The 20,620-nt window shown below is 38.5% G+C and overlaps 1 protein-coding gene across 2 annotated transcripts in view; it reads left to right on the top strand.

Annotated features, from left to right (window-relative positions):
- Positions 1-20,620, top strand: part of Fhit (fragile histidine triad diadenosine triphosphatase) — a 1,648,302-nt gene that overhangs the window by 783,083 nt on the left and 844,599 nt on the right. For both annotated transcript variants that reach the window (XM_052190252.1, XM_052190251.1), the window contains one exon: positions 12,477-12,595. In XM_052190252.1, the coding sequence (XP_052046212.1) occupies positions 12,493-12,595 (103 nt within the window). In that variant the 5' untranslated portion in view covers positions 12,477-12,492. The remainder of the gene's footprint in view (positions 1-12,476; positions 12,596-20,620) is intronic.

The raw sequence follows: 20,620 nt of genomic DNA, 5'->3' as shown, positions 1-20,620 counted from the left end.
TTCCTGGTTGCCTAGGAGACATTAGTGTTCATGGTAGATTGCTTTGGCTAGGACATTTGGAAGAAGTCATTCCCCTCTATATTGTATTTGTAAGTAATGACAATTTGTATAACAGATTTAGCGTATTAGAGAATGTCCAATATTGACAAAAGTTATATGGAAATGGGTCATCTCCCCTACACGACTGTTGACTACAAAACACTATAAAACATGTCCTCAGAGCTATTTAGCCACTGATTTCAATAGCTTTGCAAGTTTAATATCTTCTGAACACGGTAATTTTCAAATCTACAAATTGTGGTAAGTGACAATCAGAGGGGTCCATGATGGCAGGTATGGAAAGTGTTGTTTTTATATGGCCTTCCAGAGGTTTAAGGATATGTTTAATGTAAACATTTAAAAGGCTGGAAGCAGGAAGTTAGCATCAGCTGCTGTTCCTGTTATTCAGATGCTGGATTTTAACTGACATATGGCACATGGAGAGGTAGCATCATCTAGTCATGCCATGCCATATTTTGTCTTATCTTCAGTGACTTGATGCCATTCGATGATAATAACAGTACCATGTTTCTTACCAGTATTAAATTTTGTATTAATTAATAACTAACTCTTGGCCATTAAAAGAACATCCATGGCTACTTTTTGTTGAGGTAAAAAGGTAACAGTTAACCAAATACTTACTAGGTCCTTAAGTAGTTCTGTGGGAGGAAGGTATTGGTGCCCTGTGTCACAGAGGCAAACAGGCTAAGGAACGTGCCACATTCATATGATCAATTGAGAAAGAAAGCAGATATTGTACCCAAGTCTGTCAAGCCCTGGAACTCTGTTTATCTTATGCTTATGGAGGTTCTGTTGGAGTTAAGGTGTGATGGAGCCCAAGAATCTGGTCATTTTGAAAGCTCTCAAGGTAATTTTAGTCAACCTGGCTTTATAGCTAGGAGAGTGGTTTCTGAATTTTAGGGTGTACCTCTTCTGTGCTGCAAAACATGCATTGTTTGTGTTTCTCATGTGAGGTAGATGTTCCTAGTCAGTAGGCTATATCTTGAATGGCTAGCCTGCTTGCAGAAACATAGCACCTTTGCATTGGTCTTGGAGAAATGCTTGGCTCTAGGAACTAGGGAAGTATTAAGCATGAGGTGGGATCCAGTGGCTTCTTGTTAGTCAGTGGTTTAGAATTTCTCATCTTTATGGGTTTGATCATGTGGTTACTGGAAGTCCTGAGGTTCTAAGTTTGGGTCATAATAAAAAATTTTGGAGGGTCTAAATAAAAAATTAAAAAAAAAGTCAGTTCATAGTAGTCTGTGCTTGAAGAGGTAATGTGAAATTAATAGACATAAGCTTATATTCTGAATCCTCTGTTAAATCTCTCATGATGAGTATTGCTCATGGCCTTAGTACTAAGGGATGCCCAAAAAGTGAGTTACCTATAACTTAACTTCTCAAATTAGGGTCTCAAGTTTATTCAATCCTTAAATAGTACCCTCTATGAAGAGCCATGAGACTACTGACGTTCAGTGCTCATTTGAGTAGGCCACTTGCATGCTGGGTATGCTTAGTGTCTCTAAAGTGAGATTGCTGGATCTAAGTGATCTCACAAGCCCCTTTCCACCTAGAAATTCCAGAGTTAGCTATTTCTTGGAACAAGATTTGAAGCATTTGGCAGTTTAGTGAAACATTAGCATAATATTTAAAAGCAAACTAGGTATTAACCTGGCCAACCCTAGAATGACCTGTCACTATCTGCTCTGGCCATTGAACCTTTTTTCTGTGAGATCTGTGGCTCTACTATTTCTATCAGCAGTGAAACTAAGCAGCTGTGCTGAGGCATATACTTATTCATATAAGGCACCGAAATTGCTGTGCTAGTTCCTTTCTATTTATTTGGTTAACTTTCAAGAGGAAGTTCTTAAACTCATGTTCTCTTTCTAGCTTCCAAGAGTAATGAGGAGCTAGCGTTTTAGCAGATGGACAGAGGAGGGGAAGGGGACACAAGTGGGTCATAGAAGGGAGGTAGAAAGATGATATCTTTCAGGAATGGAAATATGGGAGATGTAGGAAATACCAAAACCGTATAGTTTTGGTTAAAAATGAAAGCAAGTTATTGCCATGGAGTATCAAGATGAAGGAAAGAAAGTATACACATTTAAGAGCATCGTTTTGGTTACTATACCTATTTCTTTTTTTCTTAAAACAGGAGAGAACACCAAGTTCCTTATTGACTGACATCTATTAATAAATATAATCAGGAGCATGACTCATTGAGTGAGTCCCATAACTTAAGTCCTTAATTTTCTGAAACCAGAAATCATTATCTCCATGTTGCCTAAGAAACAGGGTTTTCTGGATATGATTTTCATTTGGAAATTTAACAGAGTACATCTAACTTTCTTGTTTGGTAGAAAACATTCAGCAGTTTTACTTTGGCCTAAAATAAAATTGCTTTTGCCATGTTCATATGAGAGTAAAATATTTAATATTTATCTCCTTCTTGCAGACAATTTCAGATCCTGGATGCCTGCATCTTCCCATCACACTGCTGATTCTTACTATGCAACTATAGCAAACCACATACATACTTGTTTTCCCTTTATAGTCTCTGGAATATTTTTCTTTTTTCAATGAAATTAAAATGTGAGGAAATAAGTCTATTAGCTGTGCAATTTCTACAATTAACAGAGAGGCAGAATTAGACCACTGTAGAGCAAGTTGAAAAGATTACTGTTTTAGTTGCCTATGCCATGTAGCAGACTGTGATGTATGCTTAATGTATGCCAGTGTCTCTTGGTTTTAGATGTGATATTCAAAGGAAAGAAGTTCATGCCATTGCAGAGGGTCAGGGAGGGGATGGCACTGCTAAATCAGGTAGAGAATTCTGAGCTCCAGCTCCATTTCTTCTTGCTTCCTCCAGAAAGAGAGTGGTTGAAGTTATGTCTATCATCAAAGGGGAAGAATAATTAGTGAAGAGATCAGAGAGCATTCAGTGTTATAAGTTGTTCACAGAATAGACAGATGCAAAAAATACGTAATTGAACTATATGAGTATTGGCAAGAGTGGAATGTCAGAAGGAGGAAAATTCAGGGCAGTGTAGCTACGGTACAGAGGGAACATTGGATATAAGTAAGTATCAAGTAAAAATTTAAGAGCTGAATGAATGTATGAATGAATGGCCAGTGCATCTCAGTCTTCTCATATCAAAGGACATCAGAATGAAACAGATATGAGGAGACTGAGATGTACCATTTAGAAAAACAGAATGGACAGAACTATTAGAATCTTAGAAAAGCTAAAGTGTTACCTTGTGCCAGAGAGTATCTGAAGATACACCACACATTTAAAGAATGTGATAGAAACCAAAGACCTCACGCATACTTTACAAGGTTTAAAACTATCAAGAAATGATAGTTTACTCATGCCTCCCCAATGAAAGGACCTTCTGCATATGACCTTCCTTGGAAGACTCTGTAGATATGATTACTTCAGATATCATGATGCAGGTTAGGCTGGGCCCTAAATAGACCACCTTCTCTCATTAATGCTGTTATTAGTGTATGTGCAGATACATGGAAATGTATGTTTACTTGTGTGTAGAAGCAAGTGGTCATCCTGAAGCACTGTCATCAGGAGGTATCCATCTTGTGTTCTGAGAGTCTCACTAAAAGCTTTAGGCAGCAAGAAGTTTGACAACTGAGGTATCTTCTCAGCTCTCAGTTTGCATTAGTATAAGATGTGAAGACACCCAGAAAGATGGAGTCCATGGAGAGACTAAGCCTGGAATGATGAATTTCTATGGCATGGAGCATGGAGGGTTGTTGTAAGTCACCAGATACTAGGAAGAGACAGAAATTTTGTCTTAGAGACTTGAGGAGGATGATAGCCTTTGGCTTTGGGATACGGAAGGATATTAATATATAGTCTTATGCTTAGTCCCTTATGCAGACCTTATTTTGAGATTAGAAACCAGAACATCCTGTGTTAAACAGCAGTATGCATGTTAGCCAATTTTCTTCTAAAACTGTATGAGGATACAAAGAAGCCAAGATGTTATAGATCAGAAGTTTTGAAACAGTCAAACTTAGAATTTAGTCAGTGATTATAGACTGCTTATTTAAATGAAAGGGTGAAATAAACATATTATTATGAATAAAATTTCACAGTGTATATACATGTAGACCCTTTATAAAAGTAATTTTAGAAACTAAAGTATAACAAAAATAAATACATAAAGAAATCTAGGAGAAAGATTACAAAATAAGTAGAGAATTTAGGTTTGTTTTAATCAATTAGTAGTGACAAGTTTAGAATCTAGGGAATTGATATTCAGGAAATTTCTCCACTAAAAAAGATTGTAAAAGACCTGTGATGGTTTGTATTTGCTTGGCTCAGGGAGTGGCACTATTAGGAGACGTGACTTTGTTAAAGTATGAGTGTCACTGTGGGCATGGACTTTAATATCCTAGTCCTAGCTGCCTAGAAGCCAATCTTCTAGTAGCCTTCAGATAAAGATGAAGAACTGTCATCTCCTCCTGCACCATGCCTGTCTGGATGCTGCCATATGCCTACCTTGATGGTAATGGACTGAATCTCTGAATCTATAAGCTAGCTCTAAATAAATGTTGTCCTTATAAGAATTGTCCTGGTTATGGTGTCTGCTCACAACACAAAGACAAGACTGTATAAGGTACACTGGTGTTCAGTTACAGAAATGACTGGATTCTGAAAAAAATTGTGCACCAATAACTAGAGGAAGCTCAGGTTAAAGAGGCAGTGATGTTGGAAGTCATTGCTTCACAGTATGAGGAAGAGGGTGTATCACTGTGAACATGCAGCAAGATGGAGAATTGAGTAGTGACGTTGAAAAATATGCAGTTGTTTGAAATTATAGGCCATGTCATTTGGACATGTCCAAAATTCAGACATGAGAAAGATAGAATGTAGTATCTGAAAGACAACAGCAGGAGTAAGGTGCTGAGGAGAAAGCGCAGTAGAGTCCGTGCTGAGTTTGGATCATGGAATCCATGGACAAGATGGACACACCTGAATAATTCCAGTGATGAGGGGCAGAGATAGGCACATCCCACAGGTTCACTCATCACCTAGCCTAACCTAATCGGAAAGGAGGAGGCATTACCTTAACTGAGATAGGTAGGAGGGAGGAAAATAAGAGAGCCAAACTGAATGAAGTCATTGAATAACGACATCAAATGTAAAGAATGAGTGGCGGAATCATAAGGGGTTAAGTTTACCAGGCATCTTGGCTTAGGGAGAGAAACCAAGATGCTAAGGTACATGATTTCTTTATTTTAAAAGCAACTTAAAAGGGTTGAGGCTGAAGACGGGATGATGAAAAAAAATCTGTATTTGTCAAGTATGAGCAAAGCAAAAAGTAGTGAGATAAGTTGGAACGTAGATGCCTGAGTATATAACATTGCAATGTACAAAACTGGAAGTTATGGCTTCTGCCATCGATTTGACAACTGTAGTTAGAGATTTAACTCAGTTCCGCTAGGAACTAATGAAGCAGAGATGAAAAACAGTGGCAGAGATTTGGCCAACAATGAATTCAAGATTGAATTCTATAATGTTGATATATTGAATATATTATAGATTGAAATATATTATAGATTGAAATACAAGCACACACATACAGCTGAATGATAACAGAATGCAGTTTGCTTTGCAGTGTTTGAGTTAGGGGCATGGTTCCTCTGTAATGGCTCAGGAAGGTATCTCAAATGCAAAAACTGGCACAAAGGTTCTCTTCTTCATGGCTAGGTAAGTCGGACCTATGAACAGGCACACAGCAGAAGCATCCCAAGTGTCTGGAAACTACAAGGCACACTGTGAAAGGACCTCAAGTTAAATAGGAAATCATGACAAGAACCAGTTTCTGGGAGCTGAGAAATAACAAAAACACTGGCAGAGATGTAGCTAATGTGTGCCTTTGACATCAGCATGCAGCTGTAGCTGCTGAAGAGAACCAGCATACGGTCTGTGTTTGCCTCCAGTACGTTAATTTGAAGAAAGAGGAAAGATGAAGATCCTTTGAAGCAAGAAACAAAAGTACAGAAAGTGAATAATGGAGTCAAATTAATAAAACATGAAGAACCTTTGTTGATTCTTTAAAAAAAAAAAAAACTTACATTAGATCAACCTTGAATGGTGGGTTAAAAAAACTCACATTTTGATAAAATTCAAAAGAACAGTGATTATTAATTATGTTCCTAACCAATTAAATTATTACTTTATAAGTAAAATTAAAATTGGTGTGGAAAGACTTAGAAATTAATACAAGAAAAAAAGTCACTTAAGTTACCAGAGACTTTAAACAATTGTGGTGAATGTTAAACTTCCTTGCTTTGGTAACTGGAGAGTTTAAACAGTTATGGTGATTGTCAAATTTCCTCCTACAGCGGGAAAAGGGACACAATTTGACATGTGTGCTCTTCTTAACACTAAAGCACTGGTTTTGGACCTTCCCAATACTGCAACCCTTTAGTACAGTTCCACATGTTGTAGTGCCCCTCCCAACCATAACATTATTTCATCGATATTTCATTATTATTGTTATCATATAATGTTATTTCATTGATATTATTTCATAGATGAAAATTTGCTAGTTATGAATGACAATGTAAATATCTGATGTTCTATGATGCTTATAAAAGGGCCATGGCCCACAGGTCGACAGCCACTGCTAAAGGAACAGAAAATGGGTGTACATTTTCTTATAAAACAAGCAAACCAAGCCAGCATATTTAGGTAGATGTTGACAATGAATAACTGGTAAGTTTGAAAACATTTGGCCTACTTCACCTGCAACACCCAGAAAGCCAATGTGACTGTGCACTAAAGAATAAGATACTCCAAGTGTCTAGGATAATCATAAAAGGAAAGGAATAGTTAAATATATTCAGCAATCTGCTAATGAAGTATATCACATTGATGGCAAAGACTACAAAATTGTATTATGCATATAAAATATATTTAGAAGAATTTTATTTATTTAAAATAGTACTAATTTATGGGACATTTAAATTTCATTCATTCTAGCTCAGTTTTTTCTTTTAAAGTTTTTTCTTTTTAACTTAAAATTTACCATGGATATTATTATTAATAGTAAAAGAAAAGTTTATACTATTTCATTGTAATTTTAAGAATAAGATACAGGTTCTTTGGTTGCATCTACTTTTGAATACATTGCCAGAGACCTTACAAGAGAAAAAAATAGATGAATTAAAGTGAGAGAAATCACATTATTTCTAAATGAAATCTTATATGGAATAACAAAGAAGCTCTGTGAGGACCATCAGTAGCCATGGAGGAACCAGAATGCACAAAACATAAAAGGGACACTATTCTCACAGTTTTATAATGGCATTAGTCAGTACAAATGCACTGTTTATTGAATAGTGTGAAGATCTCCCATCTCCTCTCCACCAAAATTTAAATCTAATCCAAATTCTATCCACAAAATTTTTGAAGTAATAGTAATATGTATAGAATTGGCAAATTTCAGACTGAATGCCAAATCCAGGCCATGCCTTTTGCTATAAATAAAGTTTTATTAGAAAGCAAATACAATCATTGCCACATACATGCTATATGCCTTAGGTGAGCAGTTATTAGAGACTGTGTAGCCTGTTACACCTGGCCTTTTATAGAAAACAATTTAGCAATCTCTGCTCTAGAGCATCTGGCATAGGCTCAAGAAAAAGAAGGAAGGAAGGGTGGATGGAAGGAAGGAAGAAAGAAAAGAATGGACTCTAGACTCCTTCCTATATCTGTATGGGAATTTCTCAGGAATTGGTATAAGAAAATTGCCTAATAAAAGAAGAGTGAAAATATTTCATACCTCATAATTTATTTACTTTTAAAAGTTTTGTTTATTTTTGTTTTATGTGCATTGGTGTTTTGCCTGCAGTATACCTGTGAAAGTGCCAGACCCCTTGCATTTGGCTGTAGACAGCTATGTGCTGCTAGGTGCTGGGAATTGGAGTCAGGTCTTCTGGAAGAATAGCTAGTACTCTTAATCATTGAAGCAACTCTCCAGTTCCAATACTTCATAATTAAGCAAAACTTCACACGGAACATACAACTAAGTGGTAAGAATGAAGTTGAACAGCTCATAGAAGAAAATCCTATAATTCACATTTGTGACCTTATGATGGAGAAATCTTTGTTAACTAAGAATCACAGAGGAAAATATCAAAAGAAAATTGATTATTTTAATTATAATAATATCAATAGATTTTATTCCTTAGGGCAACAAGAGAAAAATTAACAGATGTTAAGAATGTAATTATCATACTGAATACTTAGACCATTCTGTGGACTCTGGAAAGTCAGGAAATAGAAGGAGGGGGGCTTGTGAAAGTGAGGATGTAGCATCAGTGATAAGTGAGTTAGGAGATACCACTTTTAATTATTTTTAAAGTTGTATCCATGAGTACTGTATTTTCATAATCTCTATTTTTTCTCTTTTCCACTCTAAATTTCTCCCTTGTCTAAACTTCATATTCTTCTTTAATTATTGTTGCACACATGTGTATACATGTGCACTCAGGTTCACATACATATGCTCATATAAATATAGTCTGTTAGTACATTTAATGTTGGTCTATGTATTTTGGGGATGAACACTTGGGACAGTGTAACCTATCACTTGAAGTGATACTCAGAGGAGAACTGGGACCCTTGTTGCTCTTCATCTAGGGGTAGGTCTTGGAACATTTCCTCCATCCATAGTGATTCCACTCTTCAAACTGGTGGTGTCATTTTCCTGGTGTCATTTAGGCACTGGAGTGAGAATAGGTAGGGATCAGGAGAAGCAAGTGGATAAGCTGTGCTTGAGTTACCTTTTAACTATCAGTCATGAAAGAAGAGAGCACCAAGTGACAGTAAGGAGAGAAGAAAACACTGTCTTTGGATATTGTTTAGAAGTGAAAACTGGTATGTCTATCTTAGAAAAGCTGAGTAACCCTGTCCTAGCACAATATGATTGATGTCTACAAGGATAGAAGTCACAGTGGTGTTTGTGATGGAATATTGTGGCTAGGCTGACTCTTGAGCAGGGCAGACTGTACACAGAACCCACTGTGGTGTGCTGGGAGAAGAAATGAGCATCTGTGCATTATTTTTTATTTTTTTATTTTTTTAACACTGAGGGAATAAGAAAATCAAGAATCAAATGAGATGTAAAATAAATAGTTCATACAAATTAAATGCGTTTGAGAGCCCTCCATACTTTTGACATATAGAAGACATGCACACAAATCTATAAAGAAGATAAGCACTATATTAATCATACTATAATGAATCCCTGAGTTGGGAGGAGATAGAATGGTTTGGAGCATAGAGGATGAAAAGAAAAAACTAGAAAAAACTAAAAGACAAATAGGACCAAAAAAAGTGCCAATCAAGGACTCAGGATAACAGCAGCCCATCAGTTAGAGCGCATGCTTAAGTCAAGTTTGTCCAATTATCCTTAAATGAAAACACATGTCAGAGATACTGCTCCTCGAGTTGTTAGACGGTGGCTCAGACAGTGGCATTAGGTGTGGACTTGTGTCTGTGTTGATGCATTAACTCAGGCAGACACTATTATCAATGTCCACAAGTGTTTGCTGACTGGAGCCGGATATAGCTGTCACCTGGGAGGCTTTGCTAGTGCATGAGAAATACAGAGGGGGACACTCTCAGTTAGCCATTGAACTGAGCGCAGGGTCCCCAAAGGAGGAGCTAGAGAAAGGACCCAAGGAGCTGAAGGGGTTTCCAGCGCCACAGGAGGAACAACAATATGAGTCACCCAGTACTCCCAGAGCTCCCAGGGACAAAACCATCAACCAGAGTACACATGGAGTTACCCATTGTAGCCGCCTGCAGCCACATGTAAACCGGGTTACCTGTTGAGAGAATTTTGGGGTCATAGGGAAGAGGGGCGAAAAGAACGTGCGGCCAAGTCAATGTTCACTGATCAAAGCCGTAAACTTTAATGGCGCCGGACCTTTTAACAGTTTGGGCAAACCCTTCCCCCCAGACTCCAGGCTGAGTTCCGGTGGAAGTTGTCTAGCTTCTCTTGGAGGTCTTCGTCTTGACTGCTCCGGCAGCTGGGTGGGTCACTTGCTTAATTCAGGAATCCCTATACCTGGAGGAACAATGAACTTAACCTTTACTACGAGCGCTCTACCCTAGGTGGAGCAGGATCCTGGCTAACTGGGAGAAGTTAACCTTGACCAAAGTCAAACTCTGACCAAGTGCAAGACTGCCCCAATATGGCTCTGTACACCCATGGCTCCAGAACATAGGCAGCAGAGGATGGTCTTGATAGACACCAAAGGCAGGAGAGGCCCTTGTTCCTGGAAAGACTTGATGCTGTAGTCTAGAGGAATACCAGGACAGGGAAGTGGGAGAGGGTTGATTGGGGAACAGGGGGAGGGGAGATGGCTTATGCAATTTTTGGGTGTGGGGGGGATCAGGAAAGGGGACAACATTTGAAATGTAAGTAAAGAATATATCTAATAAAGAAAAAAAAAAAAGAAAAGAAAAAACCCTTCTGGTGGCGCATGCCTGTAATTTCAGCACTTGGGAGGCAGTGGCAGGTAGACTTCTGAGTTCAAGGCCAGCCTGGTCTACAGAGTGAGTTCCAGGACAGCCAGGGCTACACAGAGAAACCCTGGCTCAAAAAAACCAAAAAAAAAAAAACACTCCTCCCTCGCAAAAAAAAAAAACCTTCACCCTAACAGAACAGACAGTTCAGCTTTAACAAAGGGCCTTTGTGTTATAGGCAGTGGTCAGCTGATGACTTTGTCTTTTGAGTGTTTCACTTTGTTCTCCATGACTACTCCCAAAGCAGTGGTGGGCTAGGGGACAAAGGGCACTTGAGTCGATTGCTAAGATCCCTTGATTCAGGGAGTGAAAATACCTCTACCTATAGAATATGGTAACGTATTAACCATAGAAAATTCAAGGTAACATGGTTGGAGTTATAGGAGATGCAAATTCACATTTCTGATAGCTTCCCAGAGAGCATACCTGTAAAGCTACTTGGTAAGACAATATTTGAAGCCTTACTGACCCTTAATTTCTAGGAGTTGTGCGTAAGAATTTTAAAAAACCAGTATCAGTGTTTTTGACATGACTTTTCCCATCTGAGTCCTTAGCACCAGAATTTCAGTCAGGTTTCCATCCACTACCCTACAGGACTTTTGCATAGCTCTCACTGTATTACATCTTTATGCATTTATTGGTATACTTTATAGAATAGCTTTCCATTTTCTAACCTCATCCTTTTTTTTTTTCTGGTTATTTTTCATCTTTCATCCCTGTATTTCTTCTCAGTTGGTCACTGGCCACTGACTCTGGTGGCTCCTGAGTGCTCACTTTACTAAGGTAGGGACCATAGTCACTCGGGAGTCATTTATGGTAGGCATCACCTAGTTAAGATTATACCTGGAGCGTGGGTGGCTTTGGTCTATCTTGGCTGCCAACTGCCCAATTTAATTTTATTCTCTCTTGTGTCCATTCTCTCTCACATTGCTGTGACAAAAGGTTGTTAGAAAATTTGAAGTAGCAAGGATTTATTTGGGCTCAAGGTTTCAGAGTTCTACTTTACAGAAAATCATGGTGTTGGAAGTGAGCTCTAGCTTGGTTGACAGCAAAGGGAGAGAGACAGCCACTAAAAGGCAGGTGTAGCCTTCAAAGCCCAGCTCACCCACTCCTACCTCCTCCAACAAACACTCTTCTCCTAAATTTTTGAAAACCTCAAGAACAGCATCAAGTGCTCAACATGTAAGCTCCTGGGGAGAGTGTAATTAACTGTAACTTTGTCTTGGGGTCTCTCCCCCAAAAGGAGGAGAAGGAAAGATGAACATTCTTTATCTCTGTTCTCTCTCTGGGAGAGTTGGAAACTCTCCTGAAATTCGTTTTGCTCATTCCTTCATTTTCTTTCTAATTTTGTCAATTGAATTGCAATAGTTTTTTTGGAATGTGTGCTTTGTAATTGTAGGTGAGGTCACCGGTGTTTGTACTTATGTTAAATTGCTGTTATACAAACAAAGATAAAACCATTTAAAAGAAGCTTTTAAGAATTAGATTTGTACTCATTCACAATAGCCATTTGCATATTAACAGAACTGTGGAGAGCAGTGGAGGAAAGTCAGTATTCAACAAATACAACCTTGTGGGTTTGAAGTGACAGTGTGAAAGGCCAGAGACTTAGGCATGAAAGGCTGCTTTGTCATTAATGTTCCAGCTTCTACATGACAACATTCACTTGAATCTGGGCTGCATTGTTGGGGATGGGAATAGTCTAGGAGGACTTTACCTGGAGTTCATCTGAGGAACAAGTAAAAGGGACCAGTTTAAATGATATCCTCTTTCTAAGAATCTTAACTAATGGAATTTGCCTTTTAAAAAGTAGTTCACTCCATTGCTTTCTCTTTTGAGCGCTCACGTCCTAAATTATTGCTTCTTTCAGATTTCACTGTGAGACCATGTCGTTTAGATTCGGCCAACATCTCATCAAGCCCTCTGTGGTTTTTCTCAAAACTGAACTGTCCTTCGCCCTGGTGAATAGGAAACCAGTTGTACCTGGTCGTATCCTTTTCTGTAAAAGAAGCATTTGAAGCCAACCAACCAAATTAACATAGAATCTTTAGTGTCTATTCCCAAAAGGTAAGTAAGGAATCTCCCTCCCTCCTGCTTCCGGAGTGTGTCCAGGTAAGATGTTATTCATATTTATTTTGAATCCAGTTGGTGGCACCCGCAATATGCTTGAGCAATGTAGCAGAACTTCTAAGGAAGGTTGCTTAGCAACTGTAGCTTTGGATGGGAATTCTTGGTTGACCTTTTCACTACCATAGCTGTATAAATAAATAGGTGTTTCTAAAATTGGTCCAATGAATATCATGGGCACTTTGAATTACTTTTATTCATTGTGAATTTTAATGGAAGGTTAGAAACTGGATGGTGATTCTGTCATGGAAAATTAAGGGATTACAGGAAAATTAGAGATGCTTAAAGGAGATTGTTCAATTTATCCTTTTATTTTATTTTATTTGTGTGATTGTAATATAATTACATCATTACCCTCTTCTTTTTCCTCCTTCCAAGTCCTCCCATATACTGCTCCTTTTTCTCTTTCAAAGTAATGTCCTCATTTTTCATTAACTGTTGTTAGATGCATGTATGATTATACATGTATAGCCATGTGTACATTTAAATATAATCTTGATCTTCCTTTTTCTCATATGTATGTTTTCAAGGCTGATGATTTGGTATTGCATAACCAATTGGTATGTCTTCCCTGGCAAAGACCATTTCTCCCACTCTCAACATTCCTTAGTTACCTGTAGTTCTCTGTGTAGACTTAAGACCTCGTGCTCTTTCTCTATTCACGTTCACTCATCTATTGATGTTGTTCCCTACTCAACTCATGTTTGAGTAGTCACATTGGTGAGACTTGATGGGTGTAGCTTCTGACATTACTAGGAGACGCAATCTAACATGTTGTGAACGTTGTGATCTCTGTTGGAATTTAAAATGTCATTTTCTCTTGGGATAAATTCTGGTTTCTAGACCATTCTCTACTGTGAGTGCTGGCTGAGTTGCTTTATTTTGTCTGAAAAACTTTCCTTCTACAAGACTCAATAGGGGTTCCATTCTCCTCTGCGGTGGAACACTCAGCAGAGGTGCCTTAACATGCTGAATATATCCCTTCTGGCTGTATAAATATGGATTTTATGGAATTGCCACAATGTTTTTCTCTTTCTCCTTATTTTATTATTCAAGGGACAACAAGATAATAGGGATTTTCCACACTCAACCATGGTTCGGCTTTGAAGTGAAATCCTTACTATAGTCCTTAATGTATAAGTATTTCAAGATATTTTTGGAATAATATTTTTTAAGTGAAAATGTTTGAAGTTCTTAAGAACTTCATGAGTAATTTCTTTCCTAGTCATGTAACATTTGCTTAGTTGAAGGGAAAAAGGAAAATCCCCTTAACAAATAAAACTATTATCCTATATTAAACACTCAAAGTCCTGAGCCCAAATTTTACTTAATTGAAATTTGCAAAATTAAAAAATTGATGAACAGTTGATAAATTAGTAAATAATGTTCTGTGAAAATTATTCTTTCTAATATTCAAATCTATTTTTGCAAATTTTTTCAATGTAAGATTGAACTTTACAGAGCCTGACTTCTTCAAATAAAAGCATTTTTTAGTTCTTCCTTTGGTTTTATTGCAAGTTTGTGGTGGTCATTTTGCCTTCGGGATTTTTTTCCAAGAAAAATACCTTGAGATGTCGAAGGAATAAAGGCAAAATTCCATTATTTTTCATGTGCTTGCTTGAATCAGTGTACGCAAGACATTAGTAAGAGAACTTGGGATGAGAATGGGAATTTAGATGAATAAATATTCATATACTGGCTTAGGATAACATGATATCTTACCACATGTTAGATGGTTAATGGTGGAGTGGACTTGGCTTTGTGAGTTCTCATCCATAACTTGATAGTACTTGATTACTTTTCCATGGTCTTTCAAAACCTTGGTGAAAGTGTGAAAGCAAGACTGGGAAAATGTCTGACACAAACTCAAGAAATGCCTCCTAAGGATCTGGCCACAGTGAATCCTGAGCAATTGGTGAAACTAGTGCCCCAGAGTCACCATTTTGAAAGTGAAACCTTATCAGTTATCTTATCTGAGAAAGAATGCCAAGAGGATAGAGAAAAATCTCTCTATCCTCTCAAGCTAGAAGTAACAAACATCATTGTCTTTAGAGGGAGCCTTCTGTATAAGGAGGACAAGAGAGCCAGGATGCTTTGAGAACTAGCAAATTTTGCAAGGCTGATCTCATCTCTGCAGTTGAGGACTGTCTTGGACCTTGGCAGAGAGGAATTTCTCAGAGGAATTTCTTAGAGGAATGTGAAAATACATACATTATAATACAAATAAGCCTTACAGCCACAGCAACTGTCAACACTCATGGAGGCCCATACCCTGCTGGCTCTGTTCCAGGGGCAGGAAACCGAGTCATCCTGTCCCTTACACCTGGCCAAACAGGACTTGCATTTCCTCTTTCTTAGTAAAGACATCCTCATTGTTTAGGACATTCCATGCCTTCTTCCATGGGTTCATTCAACCATTGCTGACTCAGCCCATGCTCCTATTCCTGGCACCGTGGCCTGTATCCCAAGCTGCCTCAGAATGGAGCTCTGTACTCTTGCTTGTCTTTGCATTAGAATCATTCCTTTCTGCCTGGAGAACTTGTTCTGAACCTATTTTCTTAACATAATGAGTAATACAGTAACTGAACCTAAAGGAGCAAGTACAAACACTGAGAGTAAATTCAGTGGCATAGTTAGTGGACCCAGGCAGTGAGGGGCTGCTAACTTTGCCTAGTGGTATCACTGCACTATTTTCAGAGTTTCTAGTCTTGTCCTAAAGCTGACTTCCCTGACATTCCCCATCCTGTTTTGTCAGTTACAACTGTGTCTTCAGTTGTATGTTGCTTGTCTGGGGAGGAGGAATACCTCCAAAGAGAAGAAATGAAGTGATGGCCAATAGAAGTCTTTGGTTGAGAGTTTTGTATTTTCAGGGCGGTTTTATAGTACTTGCATGTGAACTGGAATGTCTTGCTTTCAATAATTGTCTTATTATTTCTAGACAATGATATCCAAGTAGGGAGTGTGCCATTGATGAGTGACTTGTGAGCATTATCTTTGAGTTGTTGTCTCTACCGGCCCTTTTATTCTTGTGATATTACTCATTGACTTAAAAAGAAATGTTCATGTGTCTGTAGGCATCTGTGGGTGGACACACATGGTGTCAGTCCTTGGTTTCTACAATGTTTCTGTAAAGGTTTCTTTTTGTTTGAGAGTACCTTCTTGGGAGTCTTCTGTCTCTACAACCCATCTCAACACAGGAGGGCTGGAATTGAATTACACACATGTGCTACCATGTCAAGATTTTGTATGGGTTATGGGGATTCAAACTCATGTCCTCATGCTTGCTCAACAAGTTCTTCACCCTCTGAGTCATCTTTGCATCTCCCTATTGCTGCCTTTTTGATAGCATTCGTAGTAGAAAAGGAACTGTCTGAGCCGGGGCTAAAGGTATGCTTTAGAAGAAAGGCAATGTGTCATTCACACCACTTTACTTTCTACCCTCACACATTAGGGGAATACTCCTCCTATTTCTTGCCTCCTACTTAGAGTTAACTGAATAGGCTTTGGCCTCTGTGGTGCAACACACTAAAAAGCATGTCAGAGTGTCTTTAATCCATTAATTTCTAAGTCCAGGAAAATGCTTTTCAAGCTTGCTTGGTGAAAGATCAGACTCGTTTGAAGAATTGCACCTTCAGAATTTTGTTGAACATTTTATTCATATGTTTCAATGCAGCTCAGTCCTTGTTCATTGCTTAAATAAATTGGCGCCATTACAGTTAGTAACGCTCCCTGCCCCTCCCCTGTGTTATGCTTTGTCTGCCTCTCCTCTTGAGTTGAGCATGAAAAATGAATTTGAACATGAGTGGAATCCATTTGGTGACTGGGGCTTTTATTGTAAATAAAATCATTCATTTGTTATGTCCTGTTGTTTTCAGCAGACAGTGTATTGATCTGTGGATTGCTATTCAGAACGGTGCAAGAAGCTTTAGCTTGCACCTCTAGCATAAGAGGGAGCACTATAGCAGAGTTTGTGGATGCTTTGAATGCAGTGTGTAATGGTGGAGACAAAACTTGCTCACTGGCCATACTGTATTATACAAACCATTTGTCAACAGTTTATTGAATCAGTTATTACGTGGAACAGATTTTCCCGACCAGGAGCATCACACACAGAATGCTATCAAGACCAAACAATGTTAGGATGATGCATAGGGGACAGCCTTCCAAAGTGTATTTATAAAGAATTAGAGGAGGTAACTTAAAGAACATTTCTGCTGACACATTACAAACAAAAAGTTTGCTGCATAGGGAACTGTGTGGTAAACCTCAGCCCCAGCAGATAGGAGAGAAAACCCTGACAAATGCTTTTTAAGATGAACTTTTACCATTTCCTGTGAGAAATGTTCACTTTTCCCATTTCAGACCAGTACCGCGTTTGCTCCTGAAATAAATGAAAAAATAATAATAAAAAAGCTCCTTTCCTTAATTGTGATTCTCACTGAATAGTTACTATAAATAAAAATGCCCTTTTAGTCTTTCTGTAAAAATCAGAAATATTTGTCACTTCCTGAGTGGGTTTTAATCTTGTGAATTCCTTTAATTGTTCAGGAAACTACAGTTATTAGTGATCTGCTGATCTTTCATTTCTCAGCACTGTTTCTTTTTTAACCTTCCTGTACAAATAAGATGAGCGCAAGCACTATTTTAATATCCTTATTGCTAAAGATAGAATTGTGATCTTTAAATTGCTGTGAGCACATGTCTCTGCCCTGCTTTGTGTGTGCCTCTGTATATTGGCTGACTTAAATATTCGTCCAGAGATCTTCAAAGATGTTCTGGTTCTTCTTTGCTGCTAGAGGTAATGGAAAAGTTGATTTTCTTATGGTCAGTTTTTCTGAAGTCGGCAGATTATTGCATCAAACATTTGTGAATGGTAGTGATTAATCAGTGAGGAGAGAATTCCACATAAATCTTCCCCTCTTCTTGGGCTGTTAAGAGTTTAGAGCCACCTCCTACTCCCATGGCACTGGTAAGTAGGAAGTGGCCAATCTTGGCTGCTGTCATGCCTCTCCATTCACTAGTACATGTTTTTAGAGTCTAGAATGTTCCACAGAGGATCCTGTCAATTCCTTTTAGGAGACAAACTTTGGGTGGCAGTTATTTTTCTTATGTGTTACCCAAGAAATGACTTCATAGAAAACAAATCACCCTTATCCCAAATGCCAGCTCAGGAGGTGATGGAGAGCTAGTAACGTCAGGGGTAACTGTCAGATAGCATTTAGGGTTAACAAGCTGAATTTGTCAACTGTGCCAGGAAAAGAAAAAGGAATCCCTTCTTTCCAGGCTCCTCTTCTTCCAAGTTTACTTTTGGTTCCTTGAACTGAAGCTTGTTTTGTTCTCTTAGTCTATAACTGATGATAGATTGGTGACATCTTTTATTGAAGGAAGTAGATATGTTGTATGTGTGCAAGGAAGGTCTGAAGTAGAATGGAGAAATATGTGTGAACTCCTCTCAGAAACAATTTGCCTGAAACATTGCACAGTGGTCTCTGGGCTTCATAGAAGAAACCTCTCTTTCATTGTGAATATGTGTCCTGACTCTCCTGTCCCGTTTCTGGTTGCTTCCCTGAGAGTTATCTGTACAAATGCTAGCTAGGACTCACTGACTTCCTGTTGCTGGATAATTCTGTTTTACTCGTCTTTCTTTGACTGTGACTACTTCATGTCAGGATTTATCTTATAACTGCAGCCCTGCAGCAACTGAGACAGAGGGCTGGCCTGACCTGGTTATACATGCGAGGAGAAAGATTGACCTGGCCTTTCAATAACCAGGGCTTTTAGTGGTACATTTCTCAGCACTGCACGAAGGCTATGAATCCTCTTTGCTTTTTCACAGCAGAAAGCAATACCTTTACCAGCAGCTGATTGTATACAACGCTGAGAGAGAAAGAGAAGGGAGGGGAAAGCATTAGGAATGTTCTCTCTCCATACTCAAGTATGTTTATAATTCAGATGTTTCAGAATTGCCCTTTGACTGTTTCTCATGTTGACTGCTCACAAGGGTATCCTGTGATGTGTAAAAATGATCCCATTTCTATTTATTTCCATGTGCAGTTTTCTTAGGTAGCTTTGAACTGTCATAGTTAACATCTGCTGAACTTGGCTCATTATATTCTGCGCATGTCTTTGACCTGCTTTCCATGCAAGTCATCAGATTATAAAGAACAGGAAAAGCCTGGTCATGGTGCTGCCAGCCTTACACTTGTAAGGGAGCATAATTAGGAGTAATGAATGGAATAATACATCACTATTCATAAGAAATGTCACATAATTAACTCAAATAATGTAAAATATATTCTAATTTCCATTTGGCATGAAAATAGATTTGTTAGAACACCAGTAGGCAGTTAATGTTTATCTTATATTTTCATACACATATCAAAACTGTTAGATTCTACTGAGTGAAAATACGTGGTTTTCTAAAACAGTCAGATGGCTTTCTTCTCATTGAGCCTTGTAGTATATTCCTTATTTGTTATTTATTATATATACATAATTTGTATATGTGTTCAACTAGTATAATTAGCGTAACTAATTTATATTTATTGCAAATTAATGACCTAATTTGTTTACTTAGTTCCCATTTCCTTCCTCAAGCTAATTGACTGAAAAAAATAAACGATAAATTTGTACAAATAGCTCTTGGGCAAAATCCTACATGGGCCTTAGCCTAAGGACTCTAGGCAGTGTTAAGTAACTGAACTAGTTTTTTAATCAGCCATTTTCCTGGGCTTTTTGCTACAGGCTTTGAGCATATCTCAGGAATCTTGGTTTGGGTTTGTGAACTCCAGCTTGTTCAGGATATGTGTAGCCTCAGAAAGGCAGGTTGTTTCTGCAATGCGGCGATATCTGAAGCATTCAGAGGAGGCAAGCAGTACATAGAATAAATCTAGAATTTTGGTAATGAAATGGACATGCCGGGACATTCCATCTCAGAAGGAGTGTGAGGATTGTTGGACAAAGCCTCCAGAGTACCCTGGGATCCAGCGTGTTGCCTGTTCTTCAACACCATGGAACATTCTGCAGTTGTGGGTTTACTTATGGTTGAAGACAATAGATCTCTCTCCAATTCCAGAGGCTATCTTCCCACAACTCAGGGAAGCCCTGGCTGTGTGCAGGAGGTTAACATGGAGACAGTAGGCCACCTCCCTGCCTTTCTTTTGTATAGTAGGGATTGGTTGTGTCTATAAAGCACAACTCATTTTACTGTCTTCGCTACAATAATTTCATACATGGATGAATTAAGAGAATATTTTGTGTGTGGTACATTTACACAATGGAATACTACTCAGCAATTAAAAACAATGAATTCATGAAATTCTTAGGCAAATGGATAGAACTGGAAAATATCATCCTAAGTGAGGTAACCCAATCACAAAAGAACACACACGGTATACACTTGCTGATAAGTGAATATTAGCCCAAAAGCTTGGAAGAACCAAGATACAATTCACAGACCACAGGAAGCTCAAAAAGAAGGAAGACCAAAGTGTGGGTGCTTCACTTCTTCTGAGAAAGGGAACAAAATACTCATAGTAGCAATTGTGGAGATAAAATGTAGAGCAGAGACTGAAGGAAAGACCATCCGGAGAGTGTGGGGTCCCCTATGGGGGAGTTAGAGAAAGGACTAAAGGAGTTGAAGGGGTTTGTAACCTCATAGGAAGAACAATATCAACTAACCAATCCTCCCTCCCCAGAGTTCCCAGGGACTAAGCCATCAACTAAGGGGTACACATGGTTCCAGCTGAATTTGTAGCAGAGGAATGTCTTGTCAGGCATCAGTGGGGAGGAGAGGTCCCCAGCATAGGGAAATCAAGGGAGGGTAGGTGGGAGTGGGTTGGATGGAGGAACATCGTAATAGAAGCAGGGGGATGGAGGATGGGTTAG

This window comes from Apodemus sylvaticus, chromosome 8 (genome assembly GCF_947179515.1).
Source record: "Apodemus sylvaticus chromosome 8, mApoSyl1.1, whole genome shotgun sequence".
In the NCBI taxonomy this organism is placed as follows: domain Eukaryota; kingdom Metazoa; phylum Chordata; class Mammalia; order Rodentia; family Muridae; genus Apodemus; species Apodemus sylvaticus.
Note: the sequence above shows the minus strand (reverse complement) of the source record. Positions and strands in the feature narration are given on the sequence as shown.